The following is a 27,062-nucleotide window of genomic DNA, read 5'->3' on the forward strand; positions in this document are numbered from 1 at the left end:
TGCTGGCTTCAGCTTCTCTTTCAGAGGCTCTGCTGTTTGACACTGAGTGAGGACTCCAAGGCTTCTCTCACACACACACACACACACGCAGACACACACAGATCTACGTGTGTGAACCATCATGGAACGCACCTACAACTTATAGCAGGCGTATGCCGGACGTACTCGCCGTACTACTACGTCTACCAGCGTGCTCTCACCTTATACAAAACTTGCCTTTGACTCATGCAACGTATGTCAGGGTACTCCCCATTTTGATATACCCTGGCATACGCTGGCTAATATTTTGAAGACACCTCAGACCCTGAATCACTTTTCAGTTTCCTCTTTTCAACTTCTACATTTTGAGTTGTTGGTCAAAATTTTGCAACTTTCTGTCGTCCTGAGGTTTGAAGTTTCCTGCGTAGTGTTTTGTTTCCAACGTGTGTGTGCGGTGCAGAGAAGTCCGACTTTAATTCATGTTTTATAACATGTTGCAAAAGAAGATCTCCTCTGGTAGATTCAACCAGAGTTGTCTGAGCGGGGAGAGAGAGAGAGAGAGAGAGAGAGAGAGAGAGAGAGAGAGAGAGAGAGAGAGAGAGAGAGAGAGAGAGAGAGAGAGAGAGAGAGAGAGAGAGAGAGAGAGAGAGAGAGAGAGAGAGAGAGAGAGGCAGGCGGCATGGAACAGGAAGAGAGAGCACCTGCCTTCATTTGCATAAAACGTCCTCAAGTGTGTCCCCCTGTGAACCCCAGCAGGTCCCATGCCTGTGTGTGTGTGTGTGTGTTCATGTGTGCTGATCCGGGCCGCTCACCTCTGCCGTCAGCCAGACAGCGGTTGTAGCCCACAGGGCTGAGGTACTCGAATATAAACACCGCCATCGCTGACACCAGCAGCAGCATCACGAACATCATCACCCACACATCGGCGCTGAAGGGCTCTGAGGGCGAGAGAGGTAGAGGAGAGAGAGGGAGAGAGAGAGAGAGAGAGATGAAGGGGAGGGAGAGAGGGAGGGAGGACAGATTAGGGAGAAGAAAAGAGAGGGGCAAAGTTGTGGAAGAGACAAGGGACAGAAAGAGAGAGAGAGAGAGAGGGAGGAAAAATGAGCATGAGAGAGGGAATGAAGGGAGAGGGGGAGAGGGCAGGAGAGAGAGAGATATGCAAATGTGGAGCGGCAGATTGAGGAGAGGAAGGAAGAGTCAGAGGGATTGAGTAGGAGTGGGAAATGTAAGAGGGCAAAGAGGCAGGGAGAGAATAAATAAACAGTTAGCCGTATTATCATGCAGCTCCGTCTGAAGCTGAGTACGAACACAGGAAGCTGAGCTCTGACCACGCCGTGCGTCCACGACATCGCCGAGTTCAACTTCAGCATGAAGAGACCTCCTCACCTGTCAGGACGCTGCTGCACACGCTCACAAGGAATCTGCAATTTGTGAATTATAATTTGCAAACAGCAGATTTCAAGTAGAAATGGGCGTGGCCTATTCCATAAGATGCACCTCAATGCAACAGGAGGAGATAAAGCACTTGCCTCATTAAAGCTCAAGCTGGAAAGGGGTGTGGCCTATTCCACCTGAGGGGTTTAATGCATGCAGGTACACTGGACACAGATACGTTTAATCGATCAGATCTTTATAAGGTCTTGCAAATTTCATCTCTGCACCTCAGACAGATGAAGGTGTTTCCTTTTTTCCTGATGTGATAATAAAAGGAGCGATGCATGTGAGTAAGTTCAGACAGGTAACTCGAGCTGCACTCAAACTTTAAGCTCCACCTGCAGGACCCAGCTAAAGTTTAAGATGCTACACCTCCTCATCTCCTTAAATTTCTGTGGGTAAAATTAAATGTCCAACTTTTCTGTCGAGGAGGTAAACATTCAAGAACATGTAGATCAGGGGTGTCAAACTCATTTCAGTTCAGGGGCCATGTACAGCCGGAGTTGATCTCAAGTGGGCCGGACCAATAAAATCATAGGTTGAATTTGCGTTGATAGTTGCGATCGCGAAATCGCAACTTCCTGGAGGGACTGGATAGTATGCGACCCCAGAGGACAAATCTGAAATAGCAGTTACTCTTATTGAAAATTGCAAAATTTTCACTCTGCAAAGACATCCCAGGGGCCGGATTGGATACTCTGGAGGGCCGGTTTTGGCCCGCGGGCCGTAGGTTTGACACCCCTGCTGTAGATGATTTAAACTCTTTTTTCAGGTTCATAGATAAAATTAAGCTGTCAAACACATTCTTTAACCATGATTAATCACAATTTTTGTTTCTATATATCTATATAAATATATATTTTGGGGGCTTTTATACTTGTATCTGTATGTGCATTTATTTATATATTTATTAATTAATTAATTAATTAATTTTATATATTTATTTTGATTTATTCATGTATATTTATTTATTTATTTTTGTTTATTTTGATTTTTTAAATTTATGTTAGTATTATTTTTTGTTTGTTTTATTGTATTTATTTACATATTTATTTATTGTATCTGATTTTGTCATAGTCCATTTCATTTGTTTTGTCTTTGTTGTTCATTATTCTTGTTAAAAAAAACAAAACTCAATTAAAGCCGCAAGCAGCGATGAACGGGCCCTCGCACACCTGCAGCCGCCACCTACGCGAGCCGCCACCACATATAAACCGCCGCCTGATATTTGCCACTGCATGATGCGAAAGCAAGATCTGAGATTATATACTGGCTAAAGTGGCGCAAATGTTCCAAGTTTTGGGCAGATTGCCAAGAAAACCTCCAAACTTGACAGTAAGCCACGCCCACAATTTTTGTCTGAACATAATTATTTTAACAATAGTGTAATCGTCAATATGTCTGCTATGGAATGTGCCTTGTTTGGACTGAATCAGAGAAAAACTCTAGGAGTAGCTCTCAAAAGTATGCACCCTTATTTGGGCGTCATTCTTCACATTCAAAGCTGTATGTGCGTTTGATGCCCCACCTCAACGCATGCCACGCCCACAATTTTAGTCTGAACGGAATTCTTCGAACAGTTTTGAATCGTCAAGGTGTCTTCTATAGGTTGCCCTTGGTTTGGATTGAATCGGAGAAGTGCCTTCGGAGAAGATAATGAAAGTATGCCCCCTTATTTGGACGCCATTTTTCATGTTCAAAGCTAGGTGGCGCTCTTCCTGTTGAGTTTGGGATATGGGTGCAAGAGGCTTTTTTGTGCGTCCTGGTGCCATGAATATGTGTAAATTTTTTCAAGCATGTAGCTCCAAATAACCCCTATGGGGAGGGTTTTTTGAAAACTGTAGGGGGCGCTAGTGAGCACATTTGTTCGACTTTTTTTGCGAAACCCATAAAATGTCGCAATTTTTCCCAGGACTGATGAGTGTGTTGGATGAGGTGAGATTACGTGCATTTTAAAGTCACAAAATTCCATTTTCCGACGTTTTTTTTTTATGCCCCGCCCCAAAATCTGACACGCCCACATCTTTCGTCTGAACGGAATGCCTTTACTTTGTATTAATCGTCAATGGGTTTCTATAGAATGTGCCGAGTTTGGACTGGATCAGAGAAAAGCTCTAGGAGAAATTTGCAAAAGTATGCACCCTTGCACGGACCCATTTTGGCCCATTTTTCATGTTCAAAGCTAGGTGGCGCTCTTCCTGTTGAGTTTTGAATATGGGTGCCGCTGACTTTTTTGTGCGTCCTGATGCCATAAATATGTGTAAGATTTTTCATGCATGTAGCTCAAAAAACTCGATGCGTAGGGTGTTATTTTTACCTCTAGGGGGCGCTACAGAATTTTTTTTTGCGAGACCTATAATAACTTGCAATTTTCACCAGACCCGATGAGTGTGCAAAAATATCCGCTCTTTCATTCACGTTCAGGGGTCGAAAACTGCAATCTCCTATAATAATAACCCTTAGGGTTACAATAGGGCCTTCGCCACCAGCGGTGCTCGGGCCCTAATAAGATTACTAATTATAAAAACAAACAAACGATGTAAATCAATTCTTAGAACTTCTTGTATTCAATTTGTGAATCAAAATAATGTTTATGATCCTGACTTTTAGATTTTTCATCAAACAAAAGCGGTGAGTTCTGAAACTTGACTTACAGGAGGCGACAGCTTCAGAGAGTTCACTCTGTCAGATCCTAGTTTATTATTTTAAAGGATAACTCTGTTACAGGATCAACGGTGAAGTAGCTCTTCAGTGCTCTGCAGGCTTCTGGGATGTGGCCGCCCGCTGACAGCAGTCTGATTAGCTGCACCTGTAGCTTAGCTCGTAGCTGTTAGCTCAAACTCAAAGTACTTTGGTAAGTAAGTTTGACAGAAAGTCCAGATCACTCTGAACCTGAGTGTCTTAAAGTTAAATGTGCCGTTCAAAAGCACCCTGCTGCTATTTTATATCACGGCTGCAGAGGGAAGCAGGAAGACTCTGCGGCAGCTTAACTACGGGGCGCCAAAAGGGACAAAACAGTGATCCAAAAATGTATGAAACACCTTCATTTGGACCTTAATATCTCAAAGATTAACAAGTTACATAACAAACATTCAGGTTCAGATTCTCACCTAAGAAGGCCGAGGGTGAGACGGTGCCGTTGCTGCGAGAAACCATGACGCTGATGCCCGTCTCTATGAAGGGGACGGAGAAATCTATGACCTCTGACCTCTCCTCGTTGATGGTCAGCGAGCCGACAGCCATGTGGGCGTTTTTGGTCACCACCTGGTGGAGATAAGGAAGACAAAGAACATCCTTTACATCAACATCCAAGACTCGTACAAGTATAAGTGGAGTGTCTGACAACTTCCAGACTTTCGCTTTCCATCGTGAACATAAGGTGCATTTCAACCAAGAGTCCCGGGGTCTTTTAGCCCCAAGAACTACCTTCACCCTGAACTAAAAGGTTCCTGTGCCCCCATTGTTGTCTGTGTTGAAGTCCCGGGTAGATTGTGTAAATCAGTCCAGTGACGTATGAAGGAAAGAAAGTAAATGCACTACACCACCAGACCAGTAGAGGGCAGTAACACAAAGAGGAATGCCATTCATCACAGATGACACCATAGAAGCAGACGGACAGGCAGGTATCATTATGAGCAACACAACAGTTAGCCTGTTAGCATGAAGAGACTCAGCTGGTGCTGTTTTAGATGGTGCTATATTTCATCACAGATGGATTCACTGAATCAACACGTGAGAGGAGATAAGCGCGAGTAGCAAAGACGTTTCAACACGGCTTTAAAATCCTTTTGAACTCAAAAAGCTGTGGCAGAGATCGGCCGGTGTTTTGGTTTAAACAGCGACCCTGTTAACTGGAGACTCTCAGCCGGATGCATCCCTCATAAACGTCTTTAGACCATCATTAAATATCTGATGAGGATATTTTGAAATCTTAATAAAAACTAAACTAGTTTGCATTCCCAGGAACTCCCTCTGTGTTTCAACAGCTGTGTAAACTCCACAAACACTGACACGTTCAGCTGAAGGTCTCCAGTTTACAGGGTCGCTTTTAAAACCGGAACACCGGGAGGAGAGACGCATTCACGGTGGGCTGAGAGAAGACTACTGTTACAAGCTGCTAAATCAAGAGAATCACAGCTTCTTCTTTTGAAAAGTACACACACATACAAAAAAGATAGAACAAATAAAAACTAATGAAAGAAAGAGAAATCAAGAGAATCACAGATGAAAAAAACAATGAAAGGGAATGGTTTTTGGAAAAAATTGACAAAAAAAATTGACAAAAAAATTTCCCCCAAAAAAATTTTGACAAAAGAAAATTTGAAAAAAAAATTGAAAAAAAATTTTTTGAAAAAGTTTTTTTTGAAAAAAAAATTGAATTTTTTTTTTTTTTGAAAAATTTAAATTTTGAAGAAAGAATGTTGAAAAAAAAATTAGAAAAAATTTGGCAAAAACAAAATGAAAAAAAAAAAAATTTGGCAAAAAAGTTGACCTGGAGAATCACAGCTTCTTCTTTTGAAAAGTACACACACATACAAAAAAGATAGAACAAATAAAAACTAATGAAAGAAAGAGAAATCAAGAGAATCACAGATGTGTGTGATGTTATTGTGGACGGAGGGAGGAATAAAAACACTGAGGTTAATCTACCAATCAGACACGTTCAGCATTGCAGGCCCCGCCCCCTGAAAGTCCCGGGGCTTTTTGAAAAGTACTTTAGACCCTGGGTCCACCGGTTAAAAAACCTTTAAAGTCAAAGCAAAATGGCCGCTGTGTGAATGTTATGAAGTGGAGGCAAAGATAGAGAAAGGGGGGCGACACGGCGCTCAGAGTGGATGCATGTGATCCTCGTCAGGGGACAGAGACAGAAAGAGGGAGAGAGAAAGTGGGTTACCACAGTGGGTCATGGCTGCTTGAAATAGCCGCCCCAATGCCTCTCCTTCCTCTACCTGCCCCCCCCCTCCTCCCCTCCCTCCCCCCCCTCCTCTACCTCTGCACAGGTAATATATTTAGCCCCAAATGTTCAGAGCCCTACAGCAGCGGGATAAAGTGGGACGAGACTGTCTCACTAAGTTAATAAGGGATGTGTGATGACTGTGTGAGTCAAAGCTCTGGTACGTGCTTCAGTGTTAGCGTGTGTGTGTGTGTGTGCATGTGTGTGTATGTGCATGAGTCATAAAGGGAGAAAGACAGAAAACTAGAGACCTTTGTTCTCCACCTGTGAAGTGGACCTTTACAGGCAGGGAGAGTATGAAACATCTACTCTGCACACTATCTGCAGTTTCCAAAGTGTTCCTGGTGTGTGTCTGCGTGTGCATCCCTAACTTTTCAGCCTTGTTTGTTCTGTCAGTATGTAAGTGCATGTTCACTTCTGTGTGTTTCTGTGTGTGTGTGTGTGTGTGTGTGCAGGAGTCCTAAATGTGAGAAATGTCTCCCGGGGAGGAGAGAGAGAAAGAGCGAGTCCATCCAGCAGTGTACTCACTTCCTCTCTCCTCGTTCGCTCTCTCCATCTCCCTCCTACGACTTGTTCTCTCCGTGTTATGAAAGTGACCCATGTGGGTGTTATTGAGAATGAGTGAGCAAGGATCTGGGCTTGTGTGTGTGTGTGTGCGTCTCAGCCTGTATGTGTGTCTTTATGTGACTGCGAGTGAGGGCCAAACTCATGTAATCAAGTGGATTGCCTCTAATATCTCAGATTAGGGCGATTAGAGGCGGTGCGAGTCAATGCAGCCCATGAAATGTGACACTGAAGGACAGAATCCAGTTAGGACGGACAGTAGGCCGCCTCCGGAGCGTTCCTTCCCTCCTCCCTTTTCGATCTATTGTCTCTCCGAGCCGTGGCAAATTGTGTAACGGCCCTGAGTGATGTCGATGAGTGTTCAGGAGCGTTTCCAGGCACGTCCGAGAGCCACAGTCCAGATTCCTGTCCATTAACAGTGTGAGATATAAAGTAGATTTGGCCTCGCTCCAGCAGAGGGGGGAGGGCGTGAGGGGGGAGGACAGGCTTTGCTTTTTGTCACATACAGCAGATACGGCAGATTTACGGGAGGAGAGAGTGTCCTCGGTGTTAACACATGGAGGAAAGTCTGGATCTCTTCCAGATGTTCTCTAATAAAACAAATCATTATCATCGCACCGCTTCAGATCGATCAGCGGCGGAGAGACAATAGGTGATAAAAACCTTTAAGGGGGATAATGATTCAAGATAGAAACGACATGTTGGATTAGCAATCAGAGCAAATCAGCTCAGAGTTAAAGCCTGCGCTACTGAAGCAAGCGACAGGTATTAAAGCGCTTCACTAGAGGCAACCTCCAGACATGAGAAGTGAAGCTGATGCAGAAGTGTTAGAAACTGAAGTTCCATTAGCGTCCACTAGAGGCTGGCTGCAGAAAGCACCAGAAACCACATACACACCCATTCTACACAAGTGTTGATCTTTACAGCAGAAATAAACATGTTTACAGCCTGGTTCAAAATACAGTTCAGGTCTCCATCAACACAGACAGTATGAGGGGTGAATATATTTATGACTGTGTAGTTTTGAAGATATTAAAGGTGACATATCATGCAACATGGACTTTTTAATGGTTCTCTACCTGAAATCTGTGTCCCTGTCTACAAACCCCCTGAAAAGTAAAAGAATCCATTCTGCCCCTGTTCTGATTTCTCCACCTTTCTGTAAATGTGTGTGAAACCAGCCGTTTCAGTTTTCAGTGTTTTTCATACGTCACAACGCCATCCGGTCTGTAACAGGAAGTCAGAGCTCGGAGCTTGTTCAGCCCATAGACTGTATAAAATACAACTCAACCCCTCCTCCGTTTTTCATTCCCTGCACACATGTGTGCTAACAAGGAGCTTAGGAGGGAGGCATGCTAGTTGGAGGCTGTCTTAATAAACACAAAGGTCGCTTTGACTCCCCACGTCTGCAGATTTGAAGATCTAGTGGATGATTTTTAGTTTGCATGGAAAAGTGCTAGCGCTAGTTAGCATAGCCACATAGCTACATGTTGGTAGCTGTGTACCAAGACACACGTCGACATGCTGACAAATAAAACAACAAGAAACACTAAATCTGTGACCAATGGTTCAGAAAGGTCCTGCTGCAGGCGCCTCACCATCAGGATCAGATTCTGGATCAGATTCAGAGGGTTGAAGTAACGTGATCTCTGAGCAGTTGTGTATATTCAGCCAACATGTAAACATTAGATCAACGTGCTGGACAGCCGAGGCCACACCCACTTCCTAAGGGGGCGTGGTCAGAGAGAAAACAGCCTGTTCTGAGCAGGGCTGAAGAAAAGGGTTTTTCAGGCAGACCAGAATCTGATTTCAAAGTGTTTTTTTGAGCATAAACTTTAAAGACATGTTTTGGGGACCTCTTAGACCAATATATGTTGATGAAAAAAGCGTGATATGTCACCTTTAAGATTTTGACACGCGGGCACACTGTCGCTGTTAGCAGACCTGCCACAACTCCACCTCTTTGCCTCATGCTACATTGACCAAAGCTAGGTTTAGTCAGCATTTCCAATATGCTCACAACCGACGATGGACTACAAAACTCAGCTTCAGAAACAAATGGGTGACGTCATGGCGACTACATCCATATTATAGTCTATGGTCCCTCCTTAGCTAGCATTAGCTCAGAAAAAGTAAAACATGTTAGGGACATCGGGTCATTTTTTAAGTCAGAACAACATATTTGCTAATCCATGAGCTACCAAGAGATTTATTGTCAGCATTTAGCAACCAATCCAATTCCTTATCAATTCTACAAACAATTCCTGAGTATTTTTTTGAGGGGGAAAAAAGTAGTTCTCCACAGTCTTCTGCACCAACTTTGAATTTGGAGAGGAAAACCGCTTTTCCTCCGGGGGTCATCGCAGAGTATTTTACCCGCTTTTGGTGCCTCATTTTCAGCCGTGTGGGTCTGGACATGGCCCCTGGAGCCTGGAGGACAAGACTTTGAATTTGGAGAGGAAAACAGCTTTTCCTCCGGGGGTCATCACAGAGGTATTTTACCCACTTTTGGTGCCTCATTTTCAGCCGTGTGGGTCTGGACATGGCTCCTGGAGCCTGGAGGACAAGACTTTGAATTTGGAGAGGAAAACAGCTTTTTCTCCGGGGGTCATCACAGAGGTATTTTACCCACTTTTGGTGCCTCATTTTCAGCCATGTGGGTCCGGAGGTGGCCCCTGGAGCCTGGAGGACAAGACTTTGAATTTGGAGAGGAAAAACGCTTTTCCTCAAGGGGTCATTGCAGAGTATTTTACCCGCTTTTGGTGCCTCATTTTCAGCCATGTGGGTCCGGACGTGGCCCCTTGAGCCCTAGAGGAGGTGTGACGTGACGTGACGATAACATTTGTTCAACATAATAAAGTAACATTAGCAACATAAGTTCTCAGCTAATACTGTAGGGAGCTAGGGAGGGGCTAAATGCTAACTTTATCTGATGTTAGCTAATCGGCTGTCAGATATGTTTTTAATTTTAAATAAGGCTCCATCTCTTTCCAGATTTCGACCATCTGTCTCTGTGGAGAAGTGGAATGACCACAGTTTGTCAGATGACTAGAACATAACCGTAAGACATGATATCAATATGTGAGTTTGCAGTCCTGAGTGTAAAGCCTGGAACACGTTAGCCTGACGTTATGATAGCATTTTGGGACACAGAGTCTGTATGGAGGTCCGTTTGTGTCCTTGTGTTTAAATCCACACGTCTCTTCCTCTCTGGGATCTCTCATGCAGATCTGTCCCTCGTCTGCATGTGCGTCTGTCGCTGTGTGAGGGAGAGGAGCAGTGATGAACTCCCCCTCTCTCTCACTCTCCCCTAATGACCGTCCATCTGTGGGGGTGAGGAGGAGGCTGCACATTATGGCACTTTGAGTCAGGGCGCTATAGTTTATTACAGGTGAGCCTCTCAGCTCAGTGCCCACTAAAGACCCTGACTGGCAGACTGGCGGGAGGACTTAAATGGCTTTATGTAAGAGATTAAACGGGTCAGTTTTCATGGAAATGAGATGGCAGAAGTTTTACAGCAGGAGGAAGGAGACGCGTCATCTCGCCGGGGACTCGTGAAGGTCCTTCAAAACTTCAGCGAGGGACGGAGCGTGCGTTCGACCTGTGACCTTTGGGACCGCCATCGATTTCCTTCATTAACAAACCTCCAAAGTCAGAAAGCACCACTCGCTCTCCTGGGCTGAGGTATGAGGAGTGACATCGACCTCACCTGGGGAACAACGTCCATCAGGGAAGGTTTACAACCCGAAGAGAATCGATGCCGCTAACTGAATCTGTGCACCGATGGGTGAAGTGCTTAACCCATCTGACATAAGAGTGAGGCCTGAGGAGCCTGAGGGGCCTTTAGGGGGCGCGGGGCTGACCCAGAAAGGAACGCTCATAACTCAAGGTATGAAAAAACCCTTCAGAGGAGAGATGGACGCTTCAGGCGGCTCCTATAGAAGATAGAACACAGGTGTGAACACGGACTGGAGACACACGTGTGTCTGCTCCTCCAAGTCACTGCAGCTCTCTTAATGCTGCAGATTCTGCAGGTGCATCCTTTTAAAGATTCTGATTTGATCTTTTTTATGCATTTATTGTTCAGAAGAGAAGGAAACGTGGAGGAGAGAGCGAGGGATGACACACAGCAAAGGGACCCAGGTTGGATTTGGACCTGGGCTTCTCACTCTTTTACTAGTTAGTTCGCACCAGACTACATGCTGAGATGCTTTTAGTGTATGAACCAGGAAGGCCTCTCAGATCCTCCAGCTCCTCTCTTTTAGCCGTTCCTCAGAGGAGAACAGAAACACTTGGTGATGCTGCTTTCATACACGACGCTCTGAGACGATGGAGGATCTGAAGATAGTGAGACTTTTAAACGTAAAATAAAACGTATTTATTCAGTCTGGCTTTATGTAGAGTTTTATAATTTTACTTAAAGGTGACATATCATGCAAAATTGACTTTTTAATGGTTCTTTACCTGAAATCTGTGTCCCTGTCTACAAACCCCCTGAAAAGTCAAAGACTCCATTCTGCCCCTGTTCTGATTTCTCCACCTTTCTGTAAATGTGTGCTGAAACCAGCCGTTTCAGTTTTCAGTGTTTTCATACGTCACAACGCCATCCGGTCTGTAACAGGAAGTCAGAGCTCGGAGCTTGTTCAGCCCATAGACTGTATAAAATACAACTCAACCCCTCCTCCGTTTTTCATTCCCTGCACACATGTGTGCTAACAAGGAGCTTAGGAGGGAGGCATGCTGGTTGTAGGCTGTCTTAATAAACACAAAGGTCGCTTTGACTCCCCACGTCTGCAGATTTGAAGATCTAGTGGATGATTTTTATTTGTCATGGATAAGTGCTAGCGCTAATTGGCATAGCCACATATCTACATGTTCATAGCTGTAGCTGTAGCTGCGTACCAAGACACACGTCGACATACTGACAAATAAAACAACAAGAAACACTAAATCTGTGACCAATCCTTCATAAAAGGTCCCGCTGCCTTTCTGGCAGAGGTCGGTTTGACTCCCCACGTCTGCAGATTTGAAGATCTAGTGGGTGATTTTTATTTATCATGGATAAGTGCTAGCGCTAGTTAGCATAGCCACATAGCTACATGTTGGTAGCTGTGTACCAAGACACACGTCGACATACTGACAAATAAAACAACAAGAAACACTAAATCTATGACCAATCCTTCAGAAAGGTCCTGCTGCAGGCGCCTCTCCGTCAGGATCAGATTCTGGATCAGATTCAGAGGGTTGAAGTAACGCGGGTCTGTGAGCAGCCGTGTATATTCAGCCAACATGTAAACATTAGATCAACGTGCTGGAGAGCCGAGGCCACACCCACTTCCTGAGGGGGCGTGGTCAGAGAGAAAACAGCCTGTTCTGAGCAGGGCTGAAGAAGAGGGTTTTTCAGGCAGACCAAAATCTGATTTCAAAGTGTTTTTTTGAGCATAAACTTTAAAGACATGTTTTGGGGACCTCTTAGACCAATATATGTTGATGAAAATGTGTCACCTTTAATTACTTTTACTACTATATTGATTTAAATGTTACTTTATTATTTTATCATTTTTTACTGTTTATCTTATTTTATTCTTATTTATTTATTATAATTTATCAACTTTTTTTAATGTATTTCTAACCTTAATTTTATTCTCAATTGTTATCCTTACCTATTTTAAATGTACTTATCTTAACTATTTATATTCTTAATATTAATTTGATGCTTTAACTTATTTTAATTACACATATTTGATTGTTGTTGGTGTGCATTAGTCTCTATTTTAAAATCCATTTTTGTTTTATAATATGTCTTATTATTTTATTTCTGCTTCTTGTTTTCAGTCGCTGTAAAGCTCTTTGAATTGCATTTGATTTGTATGAAAGGTGCTGTATAAATAAAGCTTGATGGATTGAACTGCAATTCAACCACTGAGCTGAACCTGCATCCTTAGTCTTTGCAGGTTTATCAAAACATGACTATAACCAGAATCACTGAGTTCATGTTAAATGTGTGAAATATCTTCTGCTGCTGAGTGCTGTGCAGTTTGTATTTGTGCAGACACTCCTAACCTACAGTCAGGCTGCAAGGCTGATTATTTATAAGCACAATACTTTCATCCTTGCAGAGGTTAGAACTCAAAATGAAGAGTTGAACAAATAGAAATATCTGAAACTTTCTAGGATTAAAAACATCATTGTTGTGTAAAAGTTGTATCAGTAAGTGAAGTTGAAACTGCGGTCACATTTTTATAAAGTGAAATCTTTTTAGCATTTCAAGAATTTTCTCTGCAAATGTTTTTTTGCATAATGTGAAATATTTTTGTGTTAGGTTACATTTTTTTGAATTTCCTGTAATGTTTTTAAGAAACCCAGACGCCTGAGCAAAGAGGTTAAATATTTTCTGAAAATCAGAAACTTTTTCTTACATTTATAAAAATAATCAGTCTGAAAAAACATTTCTTTAAAAAATGGTTTTGTTCATTGATTTCAGAGATTTTTTTTTCTTTTCTGTTTTGTGATTTTTGGTTGTTTAGTGCAAAATATTTTTGCATTTTATTAAATTTTTCCATTTAATATTTTGCACAATGTTCAACATTTTAATGCTAAGTTACATTTTTTTTGCATTATATGTAATGTTTCATGAAACAGAAACTTTTAGCAAAGAGGTTAAATATTTTCAGAATTTTGGTTAAAAAAATAATTCTGCATTTTAAGAAATATTTCTTCAACATTTTGAAATTGTTTTTTTTTAACATCTTTATTATGATTTGTATTTTGCATTGTGTCAACATTTCTTGGCGTGAAGTGAAATATTTCTTGCATTTCTTGTAATATTCCATCAAAAAACACTTTTAGAAAAGAGGTTTAATATTATCTGAACAGAAAAAAAATCGTCTTCATTCTAAAAAAATTTCAGCAACTTTTTTTGCATTTTGAGAATTTCTTTTAGTTTTCTGTTTTATGATTTTTTGTTTTGTGTGAAATATTTTTGCATTTCTTTAAATTTTTTGCTAAATATTTTCATGAAACAAAAGAACTTTTAGCAAAAAGAACAAATATTTTCTGAAAATCCAAAATATTTTGTTCCATTTAGTTTTTTTGTTTTTAGTGAAATATTTTGAATTTTGTTAAAAAAAATCTGAATTCATAGAACAATCTTTTTGAACATTTTTGAACAAATTTAAATTTAAATTATTTTTGTATGTAATGAAATATTTTGCATGGTGTGAAATATTTTTAGCATTAGGTGAAATGTTTTTTTGTATTTCCTGTAATATTCCATGAAACAAACACTTTTAGAAAAAAGGTTTAATATTATCTGAAAAGAAAAATTGTTTTTTTCCTCCTTTTCATATATTTTTTTTGTTTTGTGGAATGTTTTCAGTTTTGTTAAAAAAAATAGTTATACATTTTAGGAAATATTTTTTGAACATTTTAAAATTGTTTTTCCTTTTTTTTTTTTGCATTTCCTGTAATATTCCATAAAAAAACACTTTTAGAAAAGAGATTTAATATTATCTGAACAAAAAAAAAAATCGTCTTTTTTCTAAAAAAAATTTCAGCATTTTTTTGGGATTTTGAGAATTTCTTTTAGTTTTCTGTTTTGTGATTTTTTGTTGAATTGTGTAAAATATTTTTGCATTTCATTAAAAAAAAGTCTGCTAAATATTTTGCACCATGTTCAACATTTTAACGTTCAGTTAAATATTTTTTACATTACATGTAATGTTTCATGAAACATCAAAACTTTTAGCAAAGAGGTTTAATATTTTCAGAAAACCCAAAATATTTTGTTCCATTTAGTTATTTTGTTTTTAGTGAAATATTTTGAATTTTGTTAAAAAAAAATCTGAATTCCAACAACAACTTTTTTGAACATTTTTGAACAATTTTAAATCTAGATTATTTTTGTATGTAAAGAAATATTTTGCATCGTGTCAAATATTTTTAGCATTAGGTGAAATGTTTTTTTTGCATTTCCTGTAATATTCCATGAAACATATAAACACTTTTAGAACATAGGTTTAATATTTTATGATTGTTTTTTGTCTTTATTATAATTTTCTTGTTTTGTGGAATGTTTGGAGTTTTGTTAAAAAAAAATCAGCATTTTAAGAAATCTTTTTTGAACATTTTTAACATTTTAAATTTTTTTTTAAATATCTTTATTGGTAGTAGTATTTTGCATTGTGTCAAAAAAAAAATTTTTTTTTGCATTTCCTGTAATATTCCATGAAAAAAACACTTTTAGAAAAGAGGTTAAATTCTTTCTGAAAATAAAAAACGTTTTCCTCCTTTTTATAATTTTTGGTTTTGAGAATTTCAAGAAATATTGATTTAGTTTTTCTTTCTTGTGAAATATGTTGTTTTCTAAAATATTTTTGTGTGTTTTTTAAATGTTTTTCTGGATTGTGTTTAATATTTCCTGGAACACAAACTTTTAGCTGTTTTCATCCTTTTTTATAATTTTCTTCAGTGAAATCTTGCATTTTGAGAAATACTTTTTTTTTGTGAAACACTTTTGATTTTCTAAACATTTTTTGAATTTCAGGAAATATTTTTGTGTTGCTGTTACAGATGGAGGTAGTCTGAGACCTCCAGGTAAAATATTGATATTGACCTTCAGGGCAGCTGCACTGTCACAAGAGTTACAAACATTAACCTACAATATAATCTGCAAATCTACCAGCCGCTGTGTCTCCACAGCAGCTTTTACAGGGTGGACATTTATATAACTGGAGGATGATGATGCAAACTGTAATCTAGGGTGTCACCTTCTTTTGCAAAAGACTATCATGGACTCCAATTTCACTGTTACGCCGACGACACCCAACTCTACCTTTCCACCAAAACAATCAGCGCTGCCACTGTTTCCACCCTCACCACCTGCCTATCTGCAATAAAATCATGGATGACCACCAATTTTCTAAAACTCAATAGTAACAAATCTGAGATCATCATCATCATCGGCCCCAAATCCCTCCTCCCCTCCGCCCAGGACTTCAAGCTCTCCATAGATGGTCACTCAGTCACCCCCTCCCCTCAGATCAAGAACCTTGGCGTCATCTTCGATCAGACTCTCTCCTTCCAACCCCACATCCGTCACATCACCAAAACTGCCTTCTTTCACCTCCGCAACATCGCCCGCCTCCGTCCCACTCTCTCCAAATCCGCTGCTGAAACCCTAATTCATGCTTTTATATCCTCACGACTCGACTACTGTAACAGCCTCCTGTATGGTCTTCCCTCCTCCCATCTACAAAAACTACAATACGTACAGAACTCTGCTGCCCGGCTACTCACCCACTCCCGCTCCAGAGACCACATCACCCCTGTCCTTCAACAGCTCCACTGGCTCCCCGTAATACAGCGCATCCATTTCAAGATCCTGCTCACCACGTACAAATCCCTCAATAACCTGGCCCCCCCATACCTCACTGACCTTCTCCAGTACTACCACCCCTGTCCTTCAACAGCTCCACTGGCTCCCCGTAAAACAGCGCATCCATTTCAAGATCCTGCTCACCACGTACAAATCCCTCAATAACCTGGCCCCCCCATACCTCACTGACCTTCTCCAGTACTACCACCCCTCCCGCCGTCTCCGATCCTCTGACTCCAACCTCCTCACTCCCATCACTAAATCCAAGCACTGTACCTTGGGGGACCGGGCCTTTGCCATAGCCGCCCCCCACCCTCTGGAACTCTCTCCCCCCTACTGCTCAGCTCCAATCTGCAATGATGAAATGTTCAAACCAAGCCAGAAACCTTGGTGTAGTCATAGACTCAGACCTTAATTTCAGCAGCCACATTAAGAGAATTACAAAGTCAGCCTACTATCACCTTAAGAATATATCAAGGATTAAAGGACTCATGTCTCAGCAGGATGCAGAAAAACTCCTCCATGCATCTATCTTTAGCAGACTAGACTACTGTAACGGGGTCTTTACAGGACTCCCTAAAAAGTCCATCAGACGGCTGCAGCTCATACAGAATGCTGCTGCTCGAGTCCTAACAAGGACCAACAAAGTAGACCACATCACTCCAGTTCTTAGATCTCTACACTGGCTTCCTGTCTGTCAGAGAATAGACTTTAAAATCCTGCTGATGGTTTATAAAGACCTGAATGGTTTAGGCCCAAAATACATTGCTGATCTGCTGCTACTTTATGAACCACATCGACCTCTGAGGTCATCAGGTACTGGTCTGCTTTCAGTCCCTAGAGTCAGAAGGAAACATGGTGAAGCAGCGTTTAGTCATTATGCACCACATATCTGGAACACACTCCCTGAAAGCTGCAGGTCTGCTCCAACTCTCACCTCTTTTAAATCAAAGATTAAGACTTTTTTATTTACCTCTGCCTTCCTATCTTAGATTATTTTAACCCACTTTAAATTAAAATTTTAATGTAATTTTTAATATATTTCTAATTTTCCTTTTCTTTTCTGTTTTATCATATTTGTCATTTTAATTATGTTCTTTTATGCTTGTCTGAATGTCTCCAATGATTTTAATGTTTTAATGTAAAGCACATTGAGTTGCCCTCGTGTATGAAATGCTCTATACAAATAAAGCTGCCTTGCCTTGCCTTGCCTTGCCTTGCCTTGCCTTGCCTTGCCTTGCCTTGCCTTGCCTTGCCTTGCCTTGCCTTGCCTTGCCTTGCCTTGCCTTGCCTTGCCTTGCCTTGCCTTGCCTTGCCTTGCCTTGCCTTGCCTTGCCTTGCCTTGCCTTGCCTTGCCTTGCCTTCTGACTCACTTCATTCATTTAAGAAACAGTTAAAAACTTACCTTTTCAAACAGGCATTCCCCTCACATTCATTATTCCACCTCTTCCCTTGTCGTCTGCTTGTCTTGTATGTCTTTATTTGTATTTATTTATTTATTTGTAAAGCGTCTCTGAGTTATTTAAAAGCGCTATATAAAACTTAGGTATTATTATTATTATTAACCAGAAGCCTCTCCTCACCTCTCCCACCATGCCGTTCCAGGTCCCGTTGATCTTCTTGCCGTGCTTGCCGTTGGTGACCAGGTAAAGGTCGTAGGTGAACTTGACCTGCTTGGCGATCTTCTTCAGGATGTCGATGCAGAAACCTTTGCAGCAGCGCTTGATGTAGATCCCGGAGTCCTTGGTTTGGTTCCTGCGTTGGAAAGATAAACAGATCATTACTCCATCAGACGTGTGAGCCGGAGAGACGTGTGGCAGGAAAAGTTCACTGTAACGCTGATTTGCTATCTGGCACTGTCACTCTCGCACAGACGAAGTGTGGAGGGATTCGACCTCCGGCTCTGCACAGCTGCCGCAGGAAATTAACATCATTCACAAAAAGAAAAAATCACACTTTCAGCAGTCGCCAGGTTTCCCTCTTCGTCTCTGCTCTGGTCACTCTGGCTGAAGAAAGAAAGAAAAAAAAGACCCTTTCCTGTTTCTAAGTTCATCCAACAACCCTCTGAAAACGGACATGCATTCTCATCCTGGATTCTCACACATTTCACCTCAGGCTCTGACACTGATTGGTTGAATCTGAGCTTTGAGTCTCACAGAGTTTTGATCTGTTTCCGGCAGGGCACCGTGTTCCTCATGCAGGTCCCGCTCAGAGGGTCCACGTCTTCCACGATGACGAACGGAGCCTCCTCCAGCGTCACGATGGACAGGTGGTCGTCCTCTCTGGTCGCCGCCCCTCCGTACAGTTCGTAGCGAGGCCACACGTGGTACTTCATGGACAGGGAGCCGTTCTCCCATTTACCCACCTGCAGAGACGCAGACACAGACGCAGACACGACAAGGAGGTCAATTCAGACGCCATGAAGCACTGAGAGGGAACATGCTTAAACATCTGATGAAATCCACAACAGCAGTTCACACACACACAACTCACATACAGAGAGTTTGAGGTACTCATCCACAGCAAGTGTATCAACCACAGAGATCTCAGTTAGCTCCGCCCCTTTGTGGAGACACCAGGAAGAGAACTTTTTAAAGTTATATTTTTGGCCTTTTTGTCTTTATTGATAGGACGGCTGAAGACAGACAGGAAATATGAGGAGTAGAGAGAGAGGGAAGACATGCAGGAAATGGTCGACCAGCTGGGAATCGAAACCGGCGACCCCTGCAACGAGGACTATAGCATCTGTACGTGGGGCGCTTAGACCGCTAGGCCACCAGCGCCCCCTCGTTTAGATCTTTTAACGTTGGTTTAAGTGTGCACTCTTTGTAGATATGTTTTAGTGCTTTACTTTGATGTCAGAGAGCCTCTTGGTTTTGCAGACGCATGCATGTTCCTCTGCGTTCAGGTCTGCAGCTTTAAAGAGACCAAAACACAACCAAACTAAAGACTGACGGCCAAATTCCACCAGATCCGTCTCTGATCCGTCACAGCATCAGATCTGATCGGTTTCTATTCTAGTCAATGTGTTAACTTCCACTGGATCCGCTCCGTTGCGTTCCGGCTGCGTCTCTGATCCGGCAGGTCGGAGTCCTCCGGATCGGATACACAAGACTTGAGGAAGAGGATGCCGGAGCACGACGCATCAATCTCAACAGAGCAGATGGAGCGGGACAGGAAGTCAGGTTTCACCAAAACAAAATGGGTTAATTTTCAGAATAAAACACTCTGTGTTATCACCAGATCGTATTTCACTTAACTACAACAACAAACCAAAGTCATGATGAGCGGAGCCAGACCTGGAGTCAACAGGTCAGAGGTTTTAAGAGGACCAGAAAGACAACATGGATGAGGAGAGGAGGAGGAGGAGGATCCTTGATTCAGTGATTACAGAAGGGGAAACCTCGGTCACATGACTACAGAAGAAGAGGCTTTTTGAAGCCTGACAAAAGTGGTCGCCATATTTGAATGCTGACCCAACCCAATAATTACACTCACAATTTATTTGAATAAAGAAAAGAACCATTCAGACGTCTACTGTTTCTGTTCCGGGCTGTAAACATTTTAAATTCTGCTGTTAAGTTGGGCATTTTAACATTGGTGTTGATGGGGATTCTCTTGCTTTCAGAGACACCCTTAAGTGGACACTCGAGGAACTGCAGTTTTTTACACTTCACTTCAACAGGTCAGAGGTTTTCAGAGGACCAGAAAGACAACATGGATGAGGAGAGGAGGAGGAGGAGAATCCTTGATTCAGGGATTACCACGGGGAAGTTAGCTACAATAAATACACCGAAAACTCTGACTTTAAAATTCAAAAACAACATTTTGTCTTTTTGTGTTTTTTGCAACATTCAGACTGACACTGTCACTCAATGCTTTCAGTGCTACGTGCTTTCTGCCCACTAGAGGGGTGTGACCTCCTCCGTTTTTCATTCCCTGCACACGTGTGTGCTAACAAGGAGCTTAGGAGGGAGGCATGCTAGTTGTAGGCTGTCTTAATAAACACAAAGGTCGGTTTGACTCCCCACGTCTGCAGATTTGAAGATCTAGTGGATGATTTTTAGTTTGCATGGAAAAGTGCTAGTGCTAGTTAGCATAGCCACATAGCTACATGTTGGTAGCTGTGTACCAAGACACACGTCGACATGCTGACAAATAAAACAACAAGAAACACTAAATCTGTGACCAATGGTTCAGAAAGGTCCTGCTGCAGGCGCCTCTCCGTCAGGATCAGATTCTGGATCAGATTCAGAGGGTTGAGTGTTTTTCAGGAATGCCAAAATCTGATTTCAAAGTGTTTTTTTGAGCATAAACTTTAAAGACATGTTTTGGGGACCTCTTAGACCAATATATGTTGATGAAAAAAGCGTGATATGTCACCTTTAAGCTAGCTAGAATTACAGTTAAAGCTGCTGTTTGTAGGGATGGTGTAAAAAACTTTACTTTTTTCTGCTGTGTTTGGAGAAAAGGTCATAATACCCTTCAGTACATCAGTATGTTATTATTCCCCTTGTTCCAGTTATCACGGACCAATCAGAGCCGGACTGCAGCGGATCGGAGATGGGCCTAGACACGGATCTGGAGGAAGTCCCGTGTGAGACTCCGACAGAGATGATGACGTGACACCATTATGATCCGGAGTTCACAGAAGAAGAAGAAGAGACTCAACAGGAGAAACTTCCTCTCTACCTGGAGGGCAGCAGAGATCCAGAGTTACCTGGTGGAGCAGGTGTGTAACCTGTGAGTCCATGAACCCAGAGACCTCCTGGGCAACAACAGGACTTCAGGATCTTTCTGAATATGAGGAGACCGGCAGTTTCTTCACAGCTTTCTTCACTTTTCAGAAGTTAAATCAGAAAAGAAGCTGAATGGAGGACTGAGGATCTTCAGATGCTCTCAGACTGAGACGCACAAATATCAAAACTCACCATGTATCATCACGGACCTGAACCCCTGATCAGAGCGCTGCAGGAAGAGGAACATGCATGTGTCACGTCTGCAGAAAGAGGCTCTATGATGGCCAAGTTAAGCTCTGAACATTTTCCAAATAGAGCGCACAAAGTGTTTGAACTATCCCTTTAAGTTCACTCTCAGTAGGAAAGCTGATTCCTTTATTTATGGAGTGAGGAGGGAAAAATACAAAAATGGAGGAAGTTAGGAAAAGAGGCGAGGAAAGAGAGGACTTGGACCAAGAGTAAAGAATGAGAGCAAGGTCAACAAGAAGGACGAGCGTGGAGCGAGGGAAGTAGCAGAATTCAGATCAAGAGGAGAGCTGGGGAAGGAGGGATGAGACAGAGGAGAAGGAAGCAGGGGAAATAAAGAAGGTGTGGTGTGCATGGAGAGGTGGAGAAACAAAGGGATGGACTGAGCAGAGATAAAAGAAAGAAAGAAAGGAGCAAAGAGTCAAGCAGGACTCTGTGACGAGGGCAGAGATGGAGATGGAGCTCATTCAGATGCTAAACGCCGGCTCTCCTGCAGACGAGAATCCGGCTCAACGTCTGGAGGGCCCTCCAACCCAACAAGCGGCGTCAATTAGTCCGTTTCCTCTCCACCTATGAGAGCGGACCTGAAGGCTCTGCCTGAGCGCTCTTTTTACCTCCTCCTCTTCCTCCTCGGAGCGAGTGAGCGCCGCTGTCAGGGAGCGGGAGACGGATACGGATCATCAGATAATTGGACACGCGGTTACAGAGGAGAGGGCAGGGCAGGGAGCTGAGGCACGAGTGTGTGAAGGGAGGTTTGCACACTTGTAAAATATGCAAATGTACACACACACTTTCTGTTACACACACACACACTGAAAGCACTCCAGGGAACACAAACTTGCCAAGAATGCCTGGAGTGGACAAGCTGAGGCTGTGTATCTCTGCAGGCGTCAAAAACAAAATAGTGAGCAGGAGAAGGAGACAGAAACGGGACAGGATGAAAGAAAGACAGACAAAAGGGGGGAGGGAAGGGGTGAGAAAGGGGGTTAACGTCAGCCGGGGGGGAGTAAACCGGACTGGACACTACAGAGTCTTTACACCAACTTCAAAGCTGCAAAAAGAAGCATGGTTGTAGAAGCTTGGAGTCATTAGGATCCAGGAGAAGTGGTTCAGCTGGGAGTCAAGCCGAGAATTAAACATGAGAGAGGGAGGGAGGAGAGAGAGAGGGAGGGAGGGAGGGAGGGAGGGAGGGAGAGAGGAGAGAGAGATTCACCTTGTTCTCTGATCAGAGGACAGAATATAGATTAGAGAGGCAGAAGAAGGAGAGAAACACTGAGACGACAGGACGCAGAGACAATGGAGGGGAACACAGGTGCATGATGGGAACTCTGCAGAGGTCAGAGGTCACTCTGGCGCAGGATTGTTTCTGCCCCGCGTGAACTCACACCTTCCTTCTCCCAAACTCAATCTTACAGAGGTTTGATTCATTCCTCTGAAACTGAAGAGTCTTTAACTTTCTCTGAAGCTCACTGAGAACATGGAAGAGTTCAGAGGACGTTTGACTCACGTCCTTTAAATCATGTTTTCATATTTTCATACTTTGAACATAAATATGTTCGTTTACATCCACCTCTTACATCCACCTCTTACATCCACCTCTTCTTCCTGTTAGAGCTACTCATGTTCAGACAGCATCTGAGACTGACTCCAGCACCCGGACTTCAACACAGGCCGATTATATGTGTGATAGAAAAAGTATGAGCATGATATTCACTGAGAATGGATTGCAGCTGCAAACAGCACCATGAGTCCTGCATCGTTTCCCCTCGCCGTCTGCTCGGTCTCAACGTCTCACTCAGAGCAAACTGCTCTGATGATTTTCAAGCACCAAGACGTTCTGCAGCTCTGAGCGGTTCTCTCCAGTTCTGCACCAGAGTGGGATTAAGATGAGCTGCACAGAGCCGTGCTGTGTGCTCTCATCCTCACGGCAAAACATTCCATCCACTTTATTTATCTATCTATCTATCTATCTATCTATCTATCTATCTATCTATCTATCTATCTATCTATCTATCTATCTATCTATCTATCTATCTATCTATCTATCTATCTATCTATCTATCTATCTATTTATTCATTTATCTATTTATCTATTTATTTATTTATCTATTTATTTATTTATTTATTATCTATAACTTTATTGTTACATTTTCGTCCCTCTCTGTCAGTTTCTTTCTTTTGTTCCTCCTATTCTCTTTCTTTCTTTCTTTCTCTCTACTTTCTTACTTTCTTATTCTTTCTTTCTTTCTTTCTTTCTTTCTTCTTTCTTTCTTCTTTCTTTCTTTCTTCCTTTCTTGTAATCTTTTCTTTCTTTTCTTTCTTTCTTTCTTTTCTTTCTTTCTTCTTTCTTTCCTTTATTTGTAATCTTTTCTTTTCTTCTTTCTTTCTTTGTAATCTTTTTCTTTCTTTCTTTCTTTTCTTCTTCTTTCTCTCTTACTTTAAATGTATCCCATATTCCTTCCTTTATTTTTCTTTCCTCATTTTATACATCTTTTTTCATATCTCCTTTCTTTCTCTCTCTCTTTTTTTAAATTTATTTTATTAGTTTTTCTCTTCTTCTTATTTGTCATTTGTTTATTCTTTCTTTATTTGTCTATTTTAATTTTCATTCTGTCTCCTTTATATTTCTGTTCTTTCTTTCTTTCTTTCTTTCTTTCTTTCTTTCGCCATTATTTTTAATCTTTTCTTTATTCCTTTATTTTTTCCTTCTTTTTATACATCTTTTTCATAACTCTCCTTTTTTTTCTCCCTCTTTTTTCTTTTTTTCTCTTTTATTTTCTCCATTTTTTCCTTTTTCTTTCTTTTATTAGTTTTTCTCTCTTCTTTATTTGCCATTCATTCTCTCTTTTTATTTTACTTATTTTCTTTCATTTGTTCTTTTAAAAATGTCTTTCTGTCTCTCCTTTAGTTTTTCTTCCTTTCTTTCTTTCTTTGTAATCTTTTCTTTCTTTCTCTATTCATTCCTTTGTTTTTCCCTTTCCTTCTTTCCTTTCTTTCTTTCTTTCTTTCTTTCTTTCTTTCTTTCTTTCTTTCTTTCTTTCTTTCTTTCTTTCTTTCTTTCTCTCTTACTTTCTAAATTGTATCCCTATTTCCTTCCTTTATTTTTTCTTTTCCTTCATTTTATACATCTTTTTCATATCTCCTTTTTCTTTCTCTCTCTCTCTTTTTTTATTTATTTTATTAGTTTTTCTCTCTTCTTTATTTGTCATTCGTTTATTCTTTCTTTCATTTGTTCTATTTTAATTTTCATTCTGTCTCCTTTATATTTCTGTTCTTTCTTTCTTTCTTTCTTTCTTTCGCCATTATTTTTAATCTTTTCTTTATTACTTTATTTTTTCTTTCCTTCATTTTATATATCTTTTCCATATCTCCTTTTTCTTTCTCTTTCTTTCTTTCTTTCTTTTTTTTTCTCTCTCTTTTTTATTTTTTTCTCTTTTATTATTTTCTCCTTTTTTCCTTTTTCTTTCTTTTATTAGTTTTTCTCTCTTCTTTATTTGCCATTCATTCTCTCTTTTTATTTTACTTATTTTCTTTCATTTGTTCTTTTAAAAATGTCTTTCTGTCTCTCCTGTAGTTTTTCTTTCTTTCTTTCTTTCTTTCTTTCTTTCTTTCTTTCTTTCTTTCTTTCTTTCTTTGTAATCTTTTCTTTCTTTCTTTCTTTCTTTCTTTCTTTCTTTCTTTCTTTCTTTGTAATCTTTTCTTTCTTTCTTTCTTTCTTTCTTTCTTTCTTTCTTTCTTTCTTTGTAATCTTTTCTTTCTTTCTTTCTTTCTTTCTTTCTTTCTTTCTTTGTAATCTTTTCTTTCTTTCTCTCTTTGTAATCTTTTCTTCCTTTCTTTCTTTCTTTCTTTCTTTGTAATCTTTTCTTTCTTTCTTTCTTTCTTTGTAATCTTTTCCTTCTTTCTCTCTTCCTTCCTTTGTTTTTCCCTTTCCTTCTTTTTATATATCTTTTTTCATCTCATTTTTCTTTCTCCCTCTTTTTTATTTTTGTCTTTTATTTTTTTCTTCATTTTTCTTCTTTATTTGACATTCATTCATTCTAGCTTTTTATTTTCCCTCTTTTTATTTCATTTGTTCTTTTCTAAAATTATTTCTGTCTCTCCTTTGGTTTTTCTTTCTTTCTTTCTTATTTGTCCTTTTTTCTTCTTTTTTAATTCTTCACATTTTCTTTTCTCCTTTAACAGCTCCCTTTTTTTAAAAAACATCTTCTTTCTTTTTTATACTTTGTATTTTCATTTTGTTTTTTATTCTTTAACAGAAATAAGTGCTGAAAGATTTTTTTTTTCTCCAAGTTGATTAAATTAGCATTTTATTTTTGCATGAGAAAATTAGTTCTATGATTTTTTAATCTAATCAAAACACAAACAAAAACATGTATAAACTTAACATTTAAACTGTAGAAATACTACACGTGTTTCAGGAATAAATAAATCTCTGTGTCTGTCTAACTTTTGAATCCAGCGGTAGAAAACGAGCATGTTGAAGCTGCTGCTGCAGAGTTTGGTTAAAGTCACCTTCAGCGCTCAGATCTGATCTAATCACAGCGATCTGAAGCGCTCGGAGCTTAAACTGCTTAAAAAGTGAGAATCTGATGAGCAGAGCGAGAGATCCAGAGACAGACAGAGACTCACACACACATCACCATCAGAGGTAACTCACCGTCACCCCATCGTTTCCTTAAACTTCATTAACTCATCATCATGAGAGTTTCATGAACACACACACACACACGCTACAGGAACACACACACACACACTGTCACTCACCCGGTCCCATTGTCTGTCCTTGTTGAGCAGAATGATGACCAGCTTCGGATGCATCTGGTATCCGTCCTCGCTGAACGACAGATTCCGCCCCTCAAACGTCACATTCATCAGGTACCTGCAGAGGAGCACATTCAGGAGGGGGACAGAGGGAGAGGCTCAGTGAAGCATCCATCACCTGCTGGAGATATCACTGTCACACTTATATCATCTCTGCTTTGACCCGTCGGCCGGCTCCTGATGGTGATGTCGCCTCTGGGTGCCATTTCTGAGTTTTTACACAGCACAGGAGCGAGGTGGCCGTTTCTGCAGGTGTTTCATCAGCTGACTCTGTCCTGGGAGTTTATTCTGAGTCTCTAGTGGAGGAGTCTGAGAGGGGGTTTGTGGACAACACCTTGCTCCTCCTGCACACCTCTCTGGAGTCCACTAGAGCCCCTCAGCTGCAGACTGAGACCTCAGAGGGGCTCCACAGAACGCCACAGGAGGTGTTTTCCACCTGTGGACATTAACCTGTATCACTCCTTTACTTTCTGCAGCAGGAAAAACTGAGCATGACCTTCAGATCATGTACAGTCATGGCCAAAAGTTTTGAGAATGACACAAATATTACATTTTCCCAAAGTCTGCTGCTTCAGGGTTTTTAGGTGTTTTTGTCAGATGTTTCTATGGTATAATGAATACAATTAGAAGCATTTCATAAGTATCAAAAGCTTTTATTGAGAATTACACAGAATTCATGCAATAAGTCAATATTTGCAGTGTTGACCCTTCTTTTTCAAGACCTCTGCAATTCTCCCTGGCATGCTGTCAATCAACTTCTGGACCAAATCTGACTGATGGCAGTCCATTCTTGCATAATCAATGCTTGGAGTTTGTTAGAATTTGTGGGTTTTTGATTGTCCACCCGCCTCTTGAGGATTGACCACAAGTTCTCAATGGGATTAAGATCTGGGGAGTTTCCTGGCCAAGGGCCCAAAATCTTAATGTTTTGTTCCCCGAGCCATTTTGT

General features: G+C 41.1%; 1 protein-coding gene across 1 annotated transcript in view; it reads right to left on the reverse strand.

The window, feature by feature from the left end:
- Positions 1-26,157, reverse strand: part of LOC117832831 (glutamate receptor ionotropic, NMDA 2B) — a 59,232-nt gene extending 33,075 nt beyond the window's left edge. Inside the window, exons 1-5 of the mRNA XM_034712126.1 lie at positions 26,057-26,157; positions 18,464-18,672; positions 17,891-18,062; positions 4,524-4,677; positions 792-917 (exon numbers count right to left, since the gene is read on the reverse strand). Of these exons, the coding sequence (XP_034568017.1) occupies positions 792-917; positions 4,524-4,677; positions 17,891-18,062; positions 18,464-18,672; positions 26,057-26,110 (715 nt within the window). The 5' untranslated portion in view covers positions 26,111-26,157. The remainder of the gene's footprint in view (positions 1-791; positions 918-4,523; positions 4,678-17,890; positions 18,063-18,463; positions 18,673-26,056) is intronic.
- Positions 26,158-27,062: the final 905 nt, after the last annotated feature.

This window comes from Notolabrus celidotus, chromosome 20 (assembly GCF_009762535.1).
Source record: "Notolabrus celidotus isolate fNotCel1 chromosome 20, fNotCel1.pri, whole genome shotgun sequence".
NCBI lineage: Eukaryota > Metazoa > Chordata > Actinopteri > Labriformes > Labridae > Notolabrus > Notolabrus celidotus.